The following is a 16,903-nucleotide window of genomic DNA, read 5'->3' as shown; positions in this document are numbered from 1 at the left end:
TTTTCCAGGGTCTCCAAGGAAATTTTCTTAGTTTTTGCAGTTTTCATCTAGTTCCATCCTGATAGCCTAAGGCTATGGAAATGCCTCCAATTTAATGATGGAGGCACTGACACAAAGCAATATTAAATGACATGCTCAGCGTATCCTCACTGACAAAAATGCCCACTCTAAAATGACTGATGCCATTGCAATAACTTTCCCTGGTCTAACTTACCCTGCTTTCAGCCAGAGATAAACTGAGCAAGTACAAATCATGCTGCATACATGTAAATCACATCCACTCTAGGGTTCTGTGTTGGTGCAGTTCCACACTAGTGGCTATATAACCATTGTAAACTAGGCTTCAGATTCACCTATAAATCTGGTCTACTGTAGAGTGAAATAAATGAAAGCATTTGGTCCTAACAGCCCCAAAGAAAACAAGAAAATCCAAAAGGCCAAAGAGGAAGGCAGTAGTATTAATTTTCTCCGTGAGCAGAATGACTTTATGGTGTGCTAAAGGAATGAAACAGAGCTTTATGTTACAGCACTCACAACAGTATTTAGTGCTTCATAAACTTTTATCCCATAACTGCTCAGGAAAATCCTGTTCCCTTCTCTTTTGGGATAGCAAACAAAAAATTCTTTCTCCAATCTGCACCCCTCATCAAAGAAATCCCACAAGGAAAACTGACGCATTAGGACCAAAATCTCATACACAAAGCATATGAAGAAGAATTTTAAATTACAAAGACAGGGGCTCCACTGCATATTTTCTGAGCACATTTAAGAAGATTCTTCTGCAAATGTTGCGATAACATGTCACATTACACTGGGTTTTTAAAAATAGTACCTGATTTCTTAAAACAGGCTAATATATAGACACAAAAGTGTTACATCACAGAAAAAAAACCCAAACAAACCCTCCTTTGTCAATGAACAAAATAATCCAAACAAACTTCCTCTCAAAAGAAAAGCAAAATCTAAAAGTTGAGAAAGCCTTCAAAATACCACTCAGTGTATGAACAACAGCCAGAAATCCTGAATTAAGGATCTTGGATCTGGAAAATGACGGTACTTTGAGAAAAGTACAAGACATGTCTGCAAAGTCTCCTTGAATGTGGAGGCTCAGCAAGTCAACTGGTGTTTTTCTAGATTATTGTTATGCTTGAACCTAGAGTAATGGCATAAATAATTAATGTTGGATTCTATCAATTTTCAGAAAAGTTTGTGATCCTTACACTAAATACACACTGAGTGCTCTGAGTCATTCTGCTGGCCTTGAACAGAAACATGGGTAACCACAGATGCAAAACTCTCTACTGACCTAATTTTTCTTCAGGGGGGAGACTGGACCTGAAGGTGAGGATGGTGACTGTCCTGCCCCGTTAAGAGGCAACATTGTGCTGGATGTGGGATTGTTAGCAGCTTCTCATTACAGAGGCAAACACCAGTGACACTGTAGCTGAGATTCTGTCAGCATTTCCATTATAAATTCTCAGCTGAAAAAATAGATATACTTTCCAGTCATTAACTTAGCATAAAAGGGCATGGAGAGATTCCTCCTGTCTCCTCTCCTTTTTTTTTTTTTTTTTTTTAATACACAAAAATGGAAGATATGTATGATGGGAATCAATCTGTCTTGTTAGAGAAAGTTACAGAAAGAAAATCTCCAGTCTATGTACTGGCAAGGTGGACAAAGCCATTATATTCTGTCCAACAAATTTGACATTTTATACTGGTTCAGCACAGGATTCATGCCAAATCAGTATAGCACTCTCATCAGTGATTTTCATACTATAAATGCCAAAAAATGATCAATCTGAAGACAGGAAAGATTCTACTAAATGTATTTGCACATCTTGACATCTAGTTACCAGCCTTCAAAGTCCAGATACATTTATAAAATGTCATTTTCCAATTTATTTTTCCTTGTGCCTGTACACTAGCTCACTTAAAACCCAGCAACCAACTGAAACATGTAGTAGCAGAATGTATACACATTTGCCATACACAATATAAATGGTTTTATATTCTTTATTCAGTGTCCTGAAACAAAATGACTCACTTTACATTAAGGGTGCATTTATGAAAGGTTTGTAAAGGACCAAACCACTTATTCATTAATTATTACTTAACTATTTGCATATAGTGACAGTTTATATCTATTAGAGGCATTTTCTCCTATATACCACAGCCATACATACCACACATGACTGATGCAGTCAACATGCTAAAAGCAAGTCAATTTTCAAAAGCCCTTAAATGTCTTTGGAGCCCATGATGTATTTCTGATCACATGTCTAGATGAGATATTTAAGGATATTCCAGCAGACTACCACCACAGGTTTACTTTGGCTCTTATTCTTAACTGTAGGTTTAAAGTAGGATTCATTTAATTTAGTTTGGATTTCTGCAGTGATGATGCCTCTAGTTGTACTGGTTGCTTAGACTCCTTTTATAATTAACAGGAGAGACAGGATGAAATTCATGTTTTAGATTTGTACGTCAGCATGAGAAGAACTGAGCCCTGGAGTGCCCTGTTCTATTAACAATAGAGATCAGACAATTTGCTAGATATTGACACTTGAAATTAGGCGACTCCCAGAATAGCTGCTTCAGTTCTAATAATTCTAAATCACGTGGCCTAAGCTATTTTTGAAACCAAGGTTTAGGTACCTAAATAGCTTAGACTGTATACTGCCTCACACAATTTTAGCTCTTCAAAAATTAAACATCTAACCTAAACAAGTCATATAGGCTCCAAATATATTGAATGAGAAGAAACAAGATCCCAAAAAGGGAATTTATCCTGACTTACATGTGATGTCTAAGATAGGTAGGATGAATCACCCTGTGGAAGTGCTATAGTTGAAGCTGAGAAAACTAACTTAGGCTAGATATCTAACATGTAAAGATTAATCTAATTCTTCTGTACATTCAAAACATTTCACAATATCTGTTACTCAATTACCATCAATGTGCCTCCTATTTAGAGATGTACTCATCATGTAAAACAGTTCTGCATTCTACAAGGAGGAAAAACATCTCTAATAATTTTTAGGAAAAACCTCTTACAACATTTAATATATGGGGAACTTGACTGAACTGGCATTCATGGCACCTGATTTCGTTCCTGGCAGCGACACAGCTTTCCTGTGGTTTTCACGTAAATTACTTAATCTATGCTTCTCATCAGTTCCCTGTTTGTAAAGAGGGAGAATGATACTTGCTGATTTCACTGTAGTGTTACGAGGCAAAATCCATTAATAGTCATAAGGACATCAAATACTATGGTAATGAGGGCCATAAAATTACACAGAAATCACCAGCCATCTACTGCTGCTAGAAAGCAGCTTTTGAGCAAAGCATGTCAGGTATTTATACGCTACTGTAATAAGACCCTCAGAAATACAGGTAAGTAAATAGTTGTCGGATTCACCATAGAACCATATATCTCAATGCTTATTTAAAAAAAAAAAAAGACTTAAACCCCAGGATTTACTCCAAATCACTAGTGCTAAAACAGTTAAAGGTATATGAACAAGGTAGATGTAAAACATCCTGGCTTATTTTTTCTCTAAAACCTGCATCCTGTTGTGAACTTTTCCCTTAGTTTGTGAATTGTCCCACTCAACCCAAATCTATACTTTTCATGGAATAAAATTTTGAGTGGAAAAAATTCCCAGCTCTACCTATGGTATTCCAAGAACATCCTGAAGTTCTTTCATGTAATCTTTGCTCATAAAGACTTGTCAGGGCCTTTAGAAATTATCTTTATAAATTATAAATTATGGTATGACATAGACAAGGAGACTGGATAATTGTAACCATTTAAGCCCTGCTCCCCACTTTCCAGATTGGGATGGTTCCCCTTGAGTCTTAGAATGTACTGGGTTTTCAAACAGTGGAAATTCTATCATTTGATGTTGTAAATCAAGGGTAATATAAATCAAATCATTGGGCTGACACGAGAATAAAACAGGTTTTACTATGGATTGCAGTCTTTTCAGTTGCATTCAGATTCAGATGGTAAGACAAAACTGAAATGCACCTGGATGCACAAATCTCTTGCAAAATACACTTTGTGAACACAGTGATTCCATGCTATGTTACTTAATTTGCAAGTTATGCTTTAATTTTATAGAACCATAAAATGGTTTGGGTTGGGAGGGACCTTAAAAGATCATCTATTTCAACTCCCCTTGCCACAGCACATACACTTTGTGCTATTTTAATTTTGCTTTTACACTTTGGGCACAGTTTTCTTTATTTTCCTTTTTTTCCTCACACCTAAAAGCATCTGCTCAGTAGTAGCCTTGCAGGGAACTTTGGGCAAAAGTTTAACAGTAGATGTAAAGCCAAAATTTCTAATCTCTGAAAGGTAATTCAATTACTTGTTTCTCTTAATTGCATGTAATGGTCTCAGAGGAAAGAAAATCTACTTTCTGGAGTCAGATTGTTTTTACTGCTCCTATAAATCAAATAACCATCTGTGTGTTTCAAAATTAGATTGTGGAGGCTATTAGTCCATAATGTAGACTAAGCACTTTATTTTTATGTATTATACACATACAAAAAAAAAAAAAAAGAATTAGTTCTGTAATGTAATTAGGCAACTTAAAGTACAAACCCCTCAGTACTCATTGGACTAGTAAAAATACTTACAAAAGTGTCATCTAAAATATATTTTTAAAAGAGATGGACTGACATGGCTCTCCGTGGAGCCCCCATACTTCACTTTTCTTGAGTTACTGAGCGACTTTGCTGGGCAGTGGTAGGATAGGAAGAGCAAGTTCAGAGCTTCAGCTCCCTCTTGCTCCCACAGGAGCACCACAAAGATGACCAGAAAGAGAAGCACCTTCTAGGGGGCTGGAATTTGACTGACTTTGGAGAGTCATGGAAAATTGGGTAAGGCAGTCTCAAGAAAATATTTAGATAAGAAACCCTGACTGGACCAATTCAACCAATTCAATTCATGGACAAAATTAAACTGGAGTAAAGAGGGGGAAAGAAAGGAAAGACTGCAGTTTGCAGAATGATATGAAAGAAAGCACAAGGTGAGGAGTATGAAAATAGAAAATAAAGAATACTGAGAAGAGAGGACACTGGAGCAGGTTGTACTAGAAATGAAACTAAATATATGAGAGACAGTACGATGCACTGAAGAAAGGGGACTAAGCACAGTGTATGGCTTGGCACTGTATTTACAAACTATTGGAAGTTTGTGATCTTCCAGCAGGTATTTGTGAGATCAGTCTGAATAGTCTGAATGCTGGAGATAAACATTCAGTTCCTTCCAACCCTTGTGGAGCTCGAATCCACATTCCTTTCTCCCCTACCATAACAACCACCAAGGCTGTAACTGATGCAAAGAAATCTTTTCAGTTGATGCTGTCGCAGATTGTGCAACTGAGATTCACTGAAGCAGATACTGGCTCACAGGAATTTCACTTCTCAGGTCACAAGAGTGAATACATGCATATTCCAGGAAAGCAGATCAAAGTTATCCAAAGGATGGAAGAAATTCCATCTTCTACATCCACCTGAGATCCTGAACACTGCAGTTCAAATCTTCTCTCTGAATTTAATAAACGCTGGGTGGAAGAGAATTCCTCTATTTTAAGAAGCACTCAAATTTTTCATTGAGAGTTCTTGTGGTCAAGTAAACAAATGAAAATTTGGGTCCTACACAAAATGACATATTTTTTGGTTTTGACAGGAAAAGAATATCCTTTAAATTAGTTTTGATCACAAGTACTTTCTTCTTTCTTTCTCCCGATTTTTTATTTGAGCTGTTGAACCAAAAATAAATTACTTTTACTTGTCTAGTGCACAGACAACAAGTTAAAAAAGAAGTGAGAAAGTAGAGGTCCCCTGCCTATGACAAGAACTCAAAGAGAATAAAATTCTGATAACCCAGGAGAGACAAAGCTGAGGAACTCACACAGATTCCAATTACCTCTGAAGTCAGGGAAGAAGGTGGTTAGGAGACATTCAAAGCAGATACAGCATAAGCAGAAAAGAGGCACATCACTGGTCAGATGAAATTGCAAGACTGTAAAGTTTGTTGTGTAGTTCCAGATATAAAAAAAAAGGTGGTGTAAAGAGGATCAGGAGTTAAATGCAGTAGGTCAATTTTTGAGAGAGAGTGATGGGATGCTGATAACAAATCCAAAAGATGAGCCAAATGAGATGGACAGAAATCAGATATTAGGCACAAAAGTGGAAGAAACTGAGATATGTGTGTAGGTATCACTCACATTGAGTAGTAGCTGAAGCCAGAGGACTGGGCGGGAAAGCACTGAGCTGTAAGGAATTATACTTGTAAAGATATAGATTTGAGAATACTAACAAAATAGCTTTGGTTTAGTAATTATGAACTGGATAAATTATTAAGAGAAAATTTATTCTTTTTTTTTTAACTGCATGTGAATTATCAAGAAGTAATTTACATTTTTTCCAAGCATAGTTATAAAAAAATCTTGACACACAAATACTTCAGAAGCACTTTGTTGATCATATTTGGCAGTTTCCTGCACTAAACTCAGCTGCTTAATTAGAACTGTCACATGACATTACTTTTGCCTGAATGGGTAAATATATATCAATTAGTTTAAGACTGACTTTGCATTAATATTCTGTAGCATATACTTAAAAAAATTTCCTCTAGCAAGTATTGCAAGCAAAAAAAAAAAAAATCAAAAGGATTTTCCCATTGCCACACACATGTATTGTATACAAATTCCTTTAAAACCTTAGTTAATGTTAAATGACTTCTGTCCATACTGTGTTCTGTTAATACTAGATTTCCATATCTCCTCAAGTTGCAGCTCACAGAAAAACCTGGCATAAGTCCACACCACCTTTGAACAGCATGGGGATGTGCATCTGCAGATTTTCAAAACAGTGTATTCCTTTGCATAAGCTTTCCCCAACTGGCAAGGAAATGTGAAAAAAAAAAAAAAGGAGTGCCCCATTCAGGTTTGCTCAGCTTTCGGGGATATAGACGCCCACAACATTTCTAAAGAAAAAGTGAGCAGTGATATGAATTGCAGCAGCAGCTGATAGGAGAGATCTGTTAAAATTGATCATTCCCCTGTCAAAATATCAAGAAACTGGCCAATACATTCTGCAAAGTTGTCAGAGCAGATGATATAGCAGAGAAGCACAGCTATACATTACTTAGCAGCTTCTTTTCCTGCCACTAGCATGTCATCTGCTTCATCTGTGCTGTGACCTGCTGGGGGCACTCAGGTATAGCAACAGATTGCTTGCTCTTGCGTTATTTGTTTTCCCTTCCAGCCTTCAGATGTAGCTGCTATTTTATTCATGAATCACAATATTCCATTTAAACAATTAAACAAGTTTTTTTTTATCACTTTGGGGAGAAGAGGGAAGTGTCTCAGAGAGTCATTAGGGAGACTCCGTAGCAGTTCACTGCAAGTCATCTTCCTGTGTTGGTATATTGTGGTGTTTAGGCCTGAATTAAAGTGTTTTCTCTGCTGTCTCTGGCACTGGCTTGTTGAATTACCTGCCTTCCACTCTATTTGGACAGAGCCCATATTTAGTGCATCTTTAACATAATTTTGTAAGCAGCTTGTACTATCACCACTTGTAGAACCACTTGCATTTACTTGCAGAGACAACCAGCCTGGCAGGCAAATGGGTACTGCAGGAGACTAACTTTCTTATATTGTGCTATTTTTCAATAGCTCCCTAGTTAAAAAATCCTTCATCCCAATCCTGAGTGCATCTCAGGTACCTATGAAGTGAAGCAGTTACCCAGCAGGTTGGACAGCATCCATTATGCCAAGTGAAAATGATGGATTATGAACAGTGAAATCAAATTGCAAGAAAAAGTTCAACAGAGCTAAGGACAGTTAGAAAGCTTCAGGTTTTACCCTTCCTGGCGTTGCATGTACAGGAGACTCTCTTTGCTTTGTACAGACTTTTGGGCACTGGGAGAGTCTGTGAAAAGGAGGTCCAAACCAAACCAGTCAAAGCTGCTTTTGGAGACTTTTCTAGGTCAGACTCTCTGGCACCTTCTCAAAGGGTCAAGTATCAAGTGGGGTAGCAATCTGTTGCTAAATGTATATGTGTTGCATATTAAGCCATTTACTCTGGAAGCTGGTTTTTATGTGGTACGTTAGGTATCCACAATGCCTATCATGCACCAGGGAAGCTTGTACCCTTCTGTTTCACCACACATACTATGATCACCTCTTTCCATAAAGTCTAAAAACAATTGCCTCTTTAAAAACTATCTTTTTGCCACCAACTAAACCTTGAAAGGTAGACTTTCCAGCTAGAATGAATTTCCCATAATGTACATTCCTGAGGGAATAGAAGACATGGGAGTTTTACATGTTCAGGAGACTACAAAGAAGTTTGACTATTTGGACAACTGTTTTATTATTATAGAATTCCTTTTGAGAAATATTAGATTAATGAGTAACTCTTCATGCTTTGAGTTAAACACAAAGTCTTTTGTTCTCAGCATTAGTTTTCCTTCAATGCTTACATCTAGATAAATAAACATTTTATTTGGATAGATGGATAGACAGGCAGACACATGTTTTTGAGTGGTTTCATCCTGCAAGCCACTGAAAACCTTTATCTCTTAATGACATCAATAAAAATTATATATGGTCAGTATTTACAGGAATATTCAATGAACAAAAGGCAGAGAACAGGAGTTTGTATCAGGAACAGCTGCTTGAATTTAATTTGACTGAAATTTGGTTGATAAAGGTAAGAGAGTTGATGAAGCAGACTTCTCTAAGGCATTTGTCTTGCTGCCGCCTGCCATATATTAAGAGGATGAAAACTTAACTATCTGGCATGTCTAAAATATAATTGTAAATGGGCAATCATTATTAAGCAGGTGTGTTTCCAAAATGGTCCTGAAGATATTGATTCTTGGCCTTATGCCACCTAAAATTTTTATCAGTGACTTGGAAGAAAACCAAGAACATACAACATCAGTGATAAAGCCCGTAACAATGTGAGAAGAGGAAGTAATGAACATGTAACATGGATGGTTAAGTTGATGCTACAGGGGTGCCTGAACTGTTGGTAAACTGGGTTTAAACAAACAACTTTTCAGCACAGTCACATGTAAAGTTATTTTTCTAGGAAGAAACTATTACTGACAATTGCAGAACAGGATTTCTGTCTGGGAAGCAGTGTAATGGATCGTGAGCTGAATCTGAGCTGTGTCCATCCACGTTCAAAAGCACTAAGGCACCTCTTAGATCAATAAATATAAATCTCTAGAAAGGAAATTCTATTCCTTATTGGGCAGCCACTGTTTTAACTGGAACCCAGAAGCTCCAGCAGAAATGCCCACTTCAAACTGAAAAGTTCCTTCATTCTGTCTGAAACATATGTAGCTGACAGTCTGACTGACAGACTCCCTTCTACTGTATATGCAATTTTTTCAGTCCTGTTTGAGGGGTATGGTGGCTTTTTCTGAATTGGTTGAAGTAATTTTTTATTATGATGCTCACCTATTGCCTAGTGACAGGACAAAGACAACTGGAAATGTAAATGATCTGGACACTGAGGAATGGGAAATATGCAATGTAGGGAGTACAGTGGTGCTGGTAGAGTGGTAGAAAGAAAAGAGGCTGGGAATTTTCTGTCTTTCACTATTGAGAGGTATAATAGGATCTAATGTCTGCAAGTGATTTGTAAACAAAGAATGGATGTTTTTCTAGGCAATATACTTCAGTTTAAACAAGAATTAATCCAAGAAAGTCATGTAATGTGTATTTTAAAGGAGATCAGAACAGATTATCACAATAGTCCATTCAGTCTTTATAATCTGGCCTTAAATACATAAGCATTTAAAAAATAAATCAAGTTTGGACATGAAGCAGTAACATGCCCCTATTATTCTTTGACTTCCTTGGAGTGGAAGAACATATATCTTGTTGATAATACTGAAATTGTAAGCAGTCTGAATAAAACAGTGTTACAATTAAGTATGATTTTTCTCTATCTAGTATGCATGATAACAGGAAAAGACACACTTGCTTTTTAAAAAGATCTAATATATAACTAAATAAATATAAGAAATAATTAGCTATCCCTGTGAATAGGGACTTTGCCTGAAATTCCTTTCTTTCTTCATTTAGATGTATTTTAATTTTTTTTTTACTTTGCTTTTGCACCAACTTTTCCCTAACTGACAAAGTGTGTGTTAAGTTGAAACAAGACCTACTGTGGTTATCAGTAGACTCATGATAACAATGCTTTTGTAAAGACAGAATATAATTGCAATATTCTTTATAGCTGTATGGGCTTATGGCATAATTCAAGCCTTATGGCAACGTTCACTACTTGCAAAGACATTAGTTAAGACTGTAATGATAACCACTGTATTCAAATAATCTGTTAGCGCAGTCAGTTTCAGAGAAAGATGAATGTTCATAGGTCAGACCCATTCTGCAGAACAACCTTCCATCTGCATAGTTTTATGCTCCTAATGCATGATGACAAAACTTATCTGCTTAGGTGTATTCAATACAAAGAGGAGTAATTTCATTATGAAAGTCCAAAAGAATACCAAAAGTATTCCAAGTGACAAAAATACTGTATTTATTTGATTAGCAAGGCTTTCCTCATCAAAATCCTCTACTCTCTTCAAGACTTCTCTTATTATTGGACAGAAATTAATTATCTTTTCTTTTGTAGTTCTTCATGGTTTCCATCATCCCACTTCTGAAGTTTGTATGATCATATAGTTTAATACTCTCTTAGTCTAAGGGTAGGTGAGTGGAACAAAGAAAGAAAGTATCAAGATTACATAAACAATCTTAAATCTGATATTTCCTAATGTCTGAATTCTTCATTTGCACTCTTAACTCTTTTAGCCTTCATTTTTATGTCTACCACTCCCTTACCTAAAAAACAGAAAAACCAAGAAAGTCCATCAATTAAAATATATTGCTCTGTTGGTGGCCATTAGCAAGGCTGAGGAATCCTGCCAGTGGAGCTACCAAAGTCTGTCTGGTTCAGCCCTCTCCCTCATACTTGCAGTCTCTTGGTTTAGTTGTTCCCTACTTTTCCTTCAATTCTCTCCTTTTGTCCCACTCATCCTACTCAGCTTAGCTTCACCTCCTTGTGCAACTTATTAAGTATAGATCTTCCTTTATTTACCAGTCTCTTTAGCAAGTTTCCGTATTTGGTCATTCCCTTCCAGTCCTTGGTCTCAGCTCCTTGTCACACCCTTATCCCTACCATTCTGGTTTCTAAGCTTACCCTTTTTCATCAGCTCAGTGTCTCCAAGTGTCCCCAAGCTTCATCTCACTCTGCCCTTCATTTGTCAGCTGCCTCTAACCAGTCTCTTGCCCCCATCAATCCTGGTCATAATTATTTTTATTTCCTCTTCCTAAACCCTCAATCTCACCAGATTCCTGCTTTCAGTATCTTTGGCCTAGTCTTGTTTTCTGTCTTTTTTTCCATTCCTGTCAGACAAACCCTCCCACACTCCCCTTCATGCTGCTTTCTTGCTGAGGGAAAGCAGAATCCCTGACAAATTTGGCTTTTGATTTTCTGTAACAACTGAAGTGGGGGCTGGTGGAGGAAAACTGGAAGTCCAGAAAATGTACCAGCAGGTCTAACTGAATAAAAAAGGGAGAGTGATGGGGAAAGGAAAATCAACAGGGTGTTCTTGACAATATAATCTGATCTAAAAACTAAGAAACTAGACTTTGAATTAACATTTCAGGACCTGCTCCTACCTCTGTCACAGCCCTCATACAAGCTTGGTCCCCTGGTGCCAGGGTCATTAAAAGACACAGATATTCTCATGTACAACACACTAATGTTGAGGTCTTCAGTCCCTAGTACATGCAACTCTATGTCAGGCAGTTAGGCTTTATAACCAGTACATTAGGAGAGATACTTCAGAGACAAAGACAACTTGAATTTCAGAAGTATTGGGCATTTGAAAATTCAACTTGTCTCTCAAAATTTAAGGCCATTTTCTCAATATCTGTGTACGTTAATTTCATTGACAAAATAATAACTATGACCATCTTGTGAGTGCTGTAAAGCATACTTCACTTATGCTTTCCTAAGATCCCTCTATAGAAAAAGTTTTCTGAGTGCAAAGCACAGCTATGATTATGAATGAGAAACACACTTCTAAAAAAGAAGAAAGGCCACAAAAAGAGATGGATAATATCATGAGTGGCTGTAAGTATCAATCCCTTAGTCAGATTGTTTGTCTATCTGCAGTTATAGAGAGCCTGTTTACTGCTGGAGTCGAAAGCTGAAAAGCTGTGGCAGATAGCAGATGTACCAATTAATAACCTGTCAAAGCTGATGGATAGAATGAAAAAAAATTTTTCATATTTATCTCCTGTGTGCTTTTTTCTCCACATCTCAGGTCACTGGGGGTCATGAGATACACTCTGCCTCCCTTGAGAGAGATGAAACTGTCTCATTAGCGTCTATCTTTCATGACATTAAGGCGCTGTCTTTGAGATGCTAACTCACCTGTTCTTCTCCCAGAATCCTGAAGTGATGAAGCTCTTTAATCAAGGAGTCTGGACAGCCAGCTGTTGGAAAGAAACAAAAATAGGCATTTTAGAGTTTCCTGTCAGTGCAGTTTCATCATAAGATACATAGATGTAGAGAGGATAGAATATACAGATTACCTTAGATAAAGAAGATTAGAAAGATTAGCCATGGTTCTGCAGGCACCAGAATGCTGAAAACCATCTATCAAATAATCCTTCCACATTTCCAAGCATGCTACCGAGAATGCTTAGAAAGGTTATATTCCGAATATTTTAGCCCTTTCCCCAAAGGACTGCGAACAAAAGCAAGATGAAAAGGGCAGCACTGTCTGCCAGATACTGCCAGTCCCTCACTGGAAGCCAAAAGCCTGTTAAAAGAGGATCTCACATCAAAATCTTGGAGCTGCCCAAAGCTGAATTCTGACTCACACACCAGGTTTGGACTCATTTCTAAGTGCAATACAGGCTTTCCCTGATTCCCTGAAGGATTTCATAGGCCCCACAGATCACTTTAATTTTGGTTGTCACAAATATAACAACCCATTTCACAAATATGTAGTTGTCACCCACAGGTGTAATGCACAAACTATCCACGCAGGCAGGGGAGAGATTTGCCAGAACTTTGCAATCAGATTAATGTTCAGTGGCTACACTTTCACATCTGTAGCAGCCAGTAAGAAAGAAAATGCGAGATGCCATGCACTTTACTGACCCGTTCAGACTGTGATTACCTTCCTGGTGATGAAATCCAAGGCTGCTACTCACTTTTGTACACTACTAGACTCATTTCTGGCAAGGGATAGAAGTGCAGGATGTGAAAGCAATCTGGGCTTCATTTTTCTTACCATAAATTGAAGCATCTGCTTGTGAACAGAGAAAATTCACTGAAAGGCGTTAAGAGCATAGTTCTCCCCAGAACATGCGAGGAACTATGATTTTTATCAACCTGCTTTTCTGCTGATGCAACTACAAATATTTACCTCTCACTCTTAATGACTGCCATTAAAAGGATGCAAATGATTTTGGAGACAGTTGTCAGGAAATCTCCATCAGCACTGTGGCTTCGCTCAAAGCCAGTGAGGCATGGCTTGCACTCACAACTTCTGTTGGCATAGCTGTCTTAGGGATACAAAGGGAAAAGCCCTTATACTTGCAAGCAACATAACTAAAAAAGGCAAAAACCCTACTCTAGACAGAATTACACTAGTACAAGTCTTCTACTGGTATAACTTTTTCTACTTAGGCAATGGATTTAAATTATATACAAATCAGCTTCTTGCTGGTAAATGCTTCATCTACATTCAGAGGAGGTACAGGTGGAGAATGCACCATCAATACAACTTCATCAGCAAACCCTTTTAAAGGTAGCCAAGGTTTAAGGTGGCCAAGATTTAGGCATATGGTAAAAATTATCTATTAATGGCTTGTCTCTTATTAAATATTACTATTTATTCCCATTTAATAAAACCTATGATATTCTTATAGGCTTCTTTCCATCTACCTCTTCCCTCCTCTCGCACACAAGGAAATTTACATATTTGAATGTGTGAGTTTTAGCTCCGAGTGATTCTTTCTTAATGGGTTTTTATTGTCAACTTATAGGACCACAACACCTGTATCACCTTTAATTTTCTCTCCTCACTTCCCCCATGCTTAGGCTCTCACTGTTTATTCTGTTTCTTGTTCTCAGTGCACTTAAAGTCGTCCTTACTACTTTCACCACAGAATCACTGCTATGCAGCATTTTTCTCTCCGTTTTCACTGTGATTTACATCTCCATCTTCCAGCTCATCCAAACCCTGGATGTATCAACTCTAACTGCCTCACTAACTTCTAGATCTAAGGCCTGACTTGACGTCCAGAACTGTTGACTTCTGTGTTTCAGATCAGAACTCACTGCATAAAAAAAAAACCCCTTACACTCAAGCCCTTAGGTAATTATTAATTTTTTTTCCACATGTAATTTCCCCTGAAAATATCTGCATTGATTATACACTGCTATAGGAATTTCTAAGTGTAGAGGATAATTATGATTTCATGTAATACTCCATGTTAATCTTTGACAGATGTTAGCCTTGTAACGCCAGCTAAACTGCTTTCTGCTTGTCTCTTTTTAGTCCTTACAGCTTCTTCTTCAACCAATCATTTCTTTCTTCCCTCTTATCCTTTCCAATTTATTATTCACTAAATCCCTTAAGATGGGAAAGGTTCCTTTTTCTTGCCTAGCAAGAACTTTTTCTCTTTCCATTCTTCTTGAAATCATATTTCCTGAATGCCTATTTCTCCCAGAAATCCATCCCATTCTGCCCTCATGCATAATTTATATAATCTCACCTATGTGAACTGCTTACATGCATCCTCTCTTTGTTCCATGTTAGAGACTATAAACAGTTTAGAAAAAAAGATGTTTGTAAAAAAATATGTAAAAGTATGAAGATATATATAGACATATACATAAAAACATATGTTTAAGTGTTACTAGTTGTCCACTACTGCATCCTCTTCCCAATACAGTATTTTCTATAGTGTATTTTTCAGAGACTTGCCCAATCTAGTTTTCAACCTTTTCATAGCCCAGACTTTCATTGGATCTTGAAAGCTGATTATGCAAGAAATCCTGAAGTTACTAGCAAAGGAGAAGGAGAGAGAGCTTAAAAACCATGTCACTGTTGGCATGATGCTTTCCAGCAACAATGAGTTCGGAAATGTCAAATGCATGCAATACTAAATTAAGCTCACACATTAACAGTATGCTGTCTGTTAGAAGTCCTTTCAGATCTTCACACTACAGAAGCAATAATTTGAAGAACAATGGAAATTATTGTTGTCAAACAATAACAATTGTTGTCAAACAATAATTTGAGGAAACAATGCAAAAAAAAACAAGAAACATGAAAAACAGAAGTAAGATCCAAACATCTTTTCTTTTTGGATTTTTCTGGATGTATTTCTGATATTTCCTATTTCTACTTTAATTTCTTCTGTTCTGTAAGCAGACCTTTGTAAAACACACCCCAATGCTGTGACTCATTTTTACTAAATATCTGGGAGTTTTGAAAGTCTTGGATGATGTTAAATTCCTGCCTAGGAACTGTGACTAGAGACAAAGACTATAGACAAATAAACATTCAAAAAATAAAAAGATATTTAAAAACACTTATTCTGTTGAAAAGCATTAAGAACTATTTGTCATCTCACCCACAAAATGACCCATATATATCTATCAACATATTCATGTATATGCAACCACACAGAGAGACTTGAAAATTATTACAAGTTAAGCACAGCACCCAATGGCTTCACTGGCAAACTGTGCACACCAAAGGTTAAAAGAAAAACGTATTTTCTAAGTCTCTGATGTGCAACTAGCACATGTCACATGGAATAAATAATCTGCATTTTACAGATTCCTGCTATTTTGTGTAGAATGCTTTGAGGATTAGTTTTTATGCCCTCTGTAGTACAGAAACCTTTATAATCAATGGTCTCAGCAGTTACTGAAACTTTCCATTTCCCTGTTCCCAATTATTACTTGAAAAAGTACAGGCATACATGACATTTCCACAGACATAAACCAAACCATAGGAATATTAAATAAATCAATCAATAACAATTGCACATAAGAGTGTTAAAAGGAAATGATACAAAACCATGGACAATTGCCTTTAATCAGAAGCCAAAACTTAGGAGTGAGGACATCTGCAGACTGATAAAATGGCAGCTAAATTGTTTATTAGTTCCCTCTTTCAACTGATATTTAAACCTATGTGTTTCATATGTTCTTGGCTACATTGATGTTACAGGTTTTAGCTAACTGTGAAAGCAAAGCAAGATTTAAGAAATAGAAGTTTGATGCAAATCTTTAGTATTTTTATACCACTTTTTCTTCTGACATAGCTCTGTTGACCTCAAAGCAGTAAGACCCATAAAACTAATGTGATGTTTTGGAAATGGGCTTGAGTCTAAGCAGGAAACTAAGTTATGAAGGGATGATACCCGGTTCAAAGCACCAGCAGCTTTATAAACTCACCATAAGTAATTTCATTGCTTCTATTTAAGCATTTATTACTTAATTTAAATTTAAGCATATTATTTGCTTCTCAATGTTCCATCATACACCAGATTACTTGTTTGTATAATTTTGTTGTTGCTTGATTCTCATATTGCTTTATTATTTAAGTCCAAATGCTGCACTTATGAATGAAAGGTACATTCAAAGTTACAGAAATTTGCAACAATAAGTTTATAATTTACATTGTGGCATTCTCTTCATAAAGATATAAAGATAATTTTAATCTGTTCATATATGTATCTCCAAGAGAAGAATAAAGACGCAAAATATAGGAAGAACAGTTTAATGTCTCCTAACATCATAAATACGGTGATTTCAA

At 36.8% G+C, this 16,903-nt stretch overlaps 1 protein-coding gene across 2 annotated transcripts in view; it reads right to left on the bottom strand.

Moving 5' to 3' along the window:
* The window catches only part of PRKN (parkin RBR E3 ubiquitin protein ligase), a 789,393-nt gene that overhangs the window by 119,683 nt on the left and 652,807 nt on the right, over positions 1-16,903 (bottom strand). For both annotated transcript variants that reach the window (XM_074818634.1, XM_074818635.1), the window contains one exon: positions 12,490-12,551. In XM_074818634.1, the coding sequence (XP_074674735.1) occupies positions 12,490-12,551 (62 nt within the window). The remainder of the gene's footprint in view (positions 1-12,489; positions 12,552-16,903) is intronic.

This window comes from Strix aluco, chromosome 3 (genome assembly GCF_031877795.1).
Source record: "Strix aluco isolate bStrAlu1 chromosome 3, bStrAlu1.hap1, whole genome shotgun sequence".
Classification (NCBI taxonomy): domain Eukaryota; kingdom Metazoa; phylum Chordata; class Aves; order Strigiformes; family Strigidae; genus Strix; species Strix aluco.
This window is presented reverse-complemented; position numbering and strand designations above follow the sequence as displayed.